This window comes from Crocodylus porosus, unplaced genomic scaffold, assembly GCF_001723895.1.
Source record: "Crocodylus porosus isolate Cpor-Errol unplaced genomic scaffold, CroPor_comp1, whole genome shotgun sequence".
In the NCBI taxonomy this organism is placed as follows: domain Eukaryota; kingdom Metazoa; phylum Chordata; order Crocodylia; family Crocodylidae; genus Crocodylus; species Crocodylus porosus.
In genome coordinates, this window is record NW_017728886.1 from 36322099 (window position 1) to 36326891 (window position 4793).

At 42.8% G+C, this 4793-nt stretch overlaps 1 protein-coding gene across 1 annotated transcript in view; it reads right to left on the reverse strand.

Annotated features, from left to right (window-relative positions):
• The window catches only part of VIM (vimentin), an 18133-nt gene extending 14539 nt beyond the window's left edge, over positions 1 to 3594 (reverse strand). Inside the window, exons 1-2 of the mRNA XM_019530258.1 lie at positions 3505 to 3594; positions 1329 to 1423 (exon numbers count right to left, since the gene is read on the reverse strand). Of these exons, the coding sequence (XP_019385803.1) occupies positions 1329 to 1423; positions 3505 to 3594 (185 nt within the window). The remainder of the gene's footprint in view (positions 1 to 1328; positions 1424 to 3504) is intronic.
• Between the last annotated feature and the right edge of the window lie 1199 nt (positions 3595 to 4793).

Below are 4793 nucleotides of genomic sequence, written 5' to 3' on the forward strand. Positions count from 1 at the left end.
GGCAGAGGCAGAGGCAGAGGCACAGCCGCGATGCCCGTGCGCCGCCCCGGAGACATGAAGGCTGCTTGAAGGGTTGGGCGTAGCCGCGCTGGTCTAACGGCTCGGGCAGACAAGGTCTTTTGGGTGAATCGACATCTTTTATTAGACTGACTCAAATAGTTGGAAGAAATCTTGGGAAGAAGAATTTTTCCAACTATTGGAGTTGGTCTAATAAAAGATATCAGATTTACCCAAAGGACCTTGTCTGCTTGAAGTGTTGCCCTTTCTTTCCCCCTGCGGTTGCTTATTCAGCAAGGTAGAGGCTGAATGCCCAGGGTAGAGTACGGCCTCAGCTGCGTGGAAGGGCTGCGGGCCCCAGGCTGAGCAGTGAAAACCGGCGCTTCTCTGGCACTGTTTCTCCCAGGGCTGAAGCACAGGATTCTCAAACAGAAACTGCTCTTCAGCGCGGCTTTCCCCTGAGCTGGGTGAAGAACAGGGTGGATTTGCTAGGGCCTGGCAAGGTGCAAATGCAAGTTTTAGTCCGGCTCAGTGTTGTTCTAGCCAGAGGTGTGCACAGTAGTCAGCACATGATGCTCAGAAAAAGAAGATGGTTATCACTGTGGCAGCACATCAGTAGATCAAGATCTTGCTCTTGCTTCCTGCCACTGCCCTCAGTGACTGGGGACCCAATAGGAGCCTGGCCGCTGACTCCAGTGGGCACCAGCCCAGGCCTTGAGCCTTTCTAAATGAGTGCTCTGGTGAGCTGTGAAAACTGAGGAGTGTAAACAGCAAGCAGGAGGCATTCTTTATGCTCAGGCAAAACTCTCATCCTTTCAAATGGGAATTTTGACTTTAGAAAGTTGTGCTCTCCACAACTGTGAACAATTATTTAGGTGCTACAAGGAGTAGGAACTAGGAGGAATGCAAATTTACACTGAATGGCAGGGAAAACTCCCTACCGGCAGACTGTATTTGCTTGTAAAATTGTCTCCCAAGGGAAGACTTGGGGACCCCTCCCCCACCCTCCTGCCCCATCATTAAAACCCAGCCTGGCCTGAGCACAAAGGAGTGAAACCTTGCAAGACTGATCAGCTAAGTGATCTGAGGGGGGGTTTCCATGTTTGCTGTGAAAATATAATTGACATCATGTAATCCCATTATGATGTATTACATGTACTATCATAGTGCCTAGTGTGCTCTATCACAGACAATGAGCCACAGTTTTTACATCCCCTCTCTAATTTGCAATCCTATTAAAACAAATACTTCTACTGGAAGTGCTGATAGACAGCTGATGAGGGAGCTGCAAAGCATTCTCCCCTCAGAGGACAGGGTGAAGTCAGAGTTACTTGTTCCCTGTGGAGCAGTAATCAAGCCTGGAATGTTCTGTAAAGGCTTTTGTAAAATAAGGGAAACTGTGCTGTGCTTTGATTCTTGATACTACCTGGAAATACAAGCATATAGTTTGGATCTAAATGAAAGGTTTTCTTGTGGACCTCTTGCCACCCATCTTCAGACCTGCCTTTCTTTTATTCGCTGCAGCTTAGTCAAACAAATGAAGCTGACAAGGTTGAACTGCAGAAGTGCTTGCAACACAAGACTTGTACTATAGCTCACTTCATTCACTCATTCAATAGGAGGCAGGGGTCACACACATACACGGCATTCCTGAGGCTAACTGTACTGGCATCCTAGCCTGTATTCAGTTGTGCTGTCCAGTTCTCTGAGAGCTCTTTATTTCAGCCCATCAAGTTTCAACCAGAACCCTTTGTGAGTTGTCTTGAAGTTCTGGCGCACCCTCCTTCTGTGAGAAGGCAAAAGTAAGACAGCTTGCATCAAACAGTTTATAGACTAATGATACTTTATTTGGTAAACACTGATAGTTTAACTGTAATTTTTAAAGGGGAAGAGAGAGTGCACCACACCCAGTCAGCCTTCTGCCATTGCTAGCAGAACAGTATTTATTTGTTTCACAAAATCCTTCCATGCAATGAGAATCCTGTTGTCAGTATTTATTCTCTCTCAAACTCATGGGGTGTTTGTTCCAACAAATCTGAAAACCCCATTTTTAAAACATAATTTGTCATATGTTCTTGCATTCCTGACACATGCAGTTCTCAGCCAATTCCTTCTTTGCTGTTTCCACTGTAAATTTCCTTAGAAATGCTACAGAGTTGTCAGCTGGAATGGAAATAGTAGGACCCTTTAAGCCATTTGTTGCCATGCTCTTACACAGATATATAAGTGAAAGAAGGTACAAGGTATCTTTCCCCTATTACAACAGGGGATCTACATTTGAAGTTCCTACACTCAGAAGAGCACAAGGGTTGCACTCTCGAAGTAGTCTGAAAACTTCAAGAAAAAAACAATGGTAGTGAGGAACTATTCTATCCCATTAGAAGTAGACAAGGATTTTAGGTAGTCAGGGCACAATGGCCAGATCTGGAATTTTACCACAGTACCATGGCTAACACGTGTACTTTTAGGAAAAGTACCCTGGGATTTTTAATAACCATAACTGTCAGGAGGCTACCTTCAGTTCTCATTAAGATGAGGGTATTTAAATGACACAGGGATCATGAACAACAACACATTAGAAAATATACCTGGGCTTCTTCGCTTCCAGTGTCTGCTCCCAGAACTCTTACATTAATCCCTCAATGGATAAAATACATTGACATAATACTCTGACCACTGTAGTAACTGTCTTGGAAGCAGGGACTGGAACCCAGGTGAATGCCCTCATTACTGATGTCTAAAATCATTTTCTCTTTCACTCTGGTCTCATAAATCTTGTGCTCCTGGCTGAGCCATGGCAAGGATTCAGCAGGAGGGGTGGAGAGTACCCCCTCCCACATCCAGCCTAGCTTTATGTTAGAACACCCCCTTAGGAAGTGGAAGATGTGGCTTTGAACCCCTTCAGGATGAGGAGGTGCAATCTAGTTTCCCCATTTCTGCAGAAGTCTTCTAATCATTAGCCTAGTGACCCTGAACAAGGATGTCAGAGCATCCTGAGGTGCCTTCAGATGCTTTCAGGGGTAGTGCAGGGTGCTACATAATGTTAGCATTGTTAGGTGTGAAACATGATTCGCAAAATATACCCAGAGATTTCAAACAGGAATCTATACTGTTGTAAACATTCTGACTTGTTGCTGTCTTTCTGAGTTCTTTGCAACAGAAAAGTTGTTCTAGTATTTTTCTGTAGTCAAAAAACAAGTAAAAACTAAGAGTTGGCATTTTCCAAAGGGAAAATGAGTCTCATAAGGGGTGCCTGGAGTCTAAAGAGGGTGAGAAGCACTGCAGTAGGTTATCCCTTTGTGAACCCATGCTTTAAAGACTACTGTGTCTTTACCCAAATATTAAACAGGCTTTTAAATTAATATCTTAGTTGTGTATTTTTACTAGACAGACTAGTATGACTGGGACATTTTCCATTTTTTAAATAAGGACCATTTATTCTTCAAAGGCAGTGCATATTTACTTACCAATGTTCAAAATTCAGAAAAAATAATGAATTTAACTTACGTTGTGCAAGTATACCGTAGTCACTTTTGTTGCCAAAGAATACCATGAAGCATTGCTGTTTATTTCTGGAGCAGAGGCTAAAAGCCACATTACTCACTCCCAAGGTAAGGGCCCTAATCACTGGGCTGTGGAGTGATTATCCATTTTTCTCTCTCTCTCTTTCCTGATTTCTCTTCCTTCTTCCTATTCAGTTATGCCATGGAAAGTGAAACAACACTAAGTAGTATAAAAAGAGGAACTGAGAGAATCCTATTCTAAAATAATCTATGTCCTGGTAATTCTTTTCTGTGAGATTGGAAATGCGGGTTCAAATCTTCTTATGCAAAGGAGGAATTTGAATCTGAATACCCTCATCCTAGGTGACTGATCTAACCACTGCGTAAAGGAACGCTTTTTCTTCCAGCTTAGTTATGAAAGAACTGGTTTCTTTGCTTTAAAGAACTGGCTCCTTTGCTTTGTGAAAAAAGAAACAGCTTAGGCATCTAATTCAAGAACAGCGTTCGTGGCTGTGAATTCTGAATTGACGTGGGTCAGCGGCTCAGAATTAGACACCTATGTTCCTGAGATAAAGGGTTGCAGCTTAAGTTACACCTCTTACTTGGTATTACTTACCAGTTAGCTAAGGTAGCTCCAGGTTCAGTGTGTTGGCTTTTATGAATCCGATTCTCAAGAGCTTAGTTCTCCCCATGAATTGTACCTGCTTACCAAGGTACTTAATTTGGGTCATGGTTTTCACTAGCTGACAAGGCATCTAAAGCTGTAGTATCTAAATCCCCCTTCTGAATCTAATCCTTGCTGGAGTAAAGATGTTAGGACTTGGTTCAAAATTACCAATTTATTTTATAAACTGCATCAGAAATGTATACAACTCATGCTAGTTGCCATGTTACCAAGGCAATATACACAACGGGCATTAATAGATAGTGATTTAGTCAAGGAAATGACTAGTAGGGTTTTCAAAACCTACTGACTGTATCTGCAACATTTTCTTTTACTGTAGCATGAAATGTATGAAGCCAAGGGGATTTTATTGCTAAGGAAGTGCTCTAATTGTGACTCATGCCACCAGATCATAAGACATGTATTTCCAAAATGAATGTAATTGGCATACTTGCATTTATTTTGCCTCTGCTTATGATTTCTAGTTGCCAGTTTTAGTTGCAAAGAGTCACCACTTCAGAAAGTTTCCCATCTCTTGGATGCTTATCTTGCTGGGATCCTATGACCCCAGCTGACTTCCTGCCCTTTGGGCAGGGGGCTGGACTCGATGATCTCCCGAGGTCCCTTCC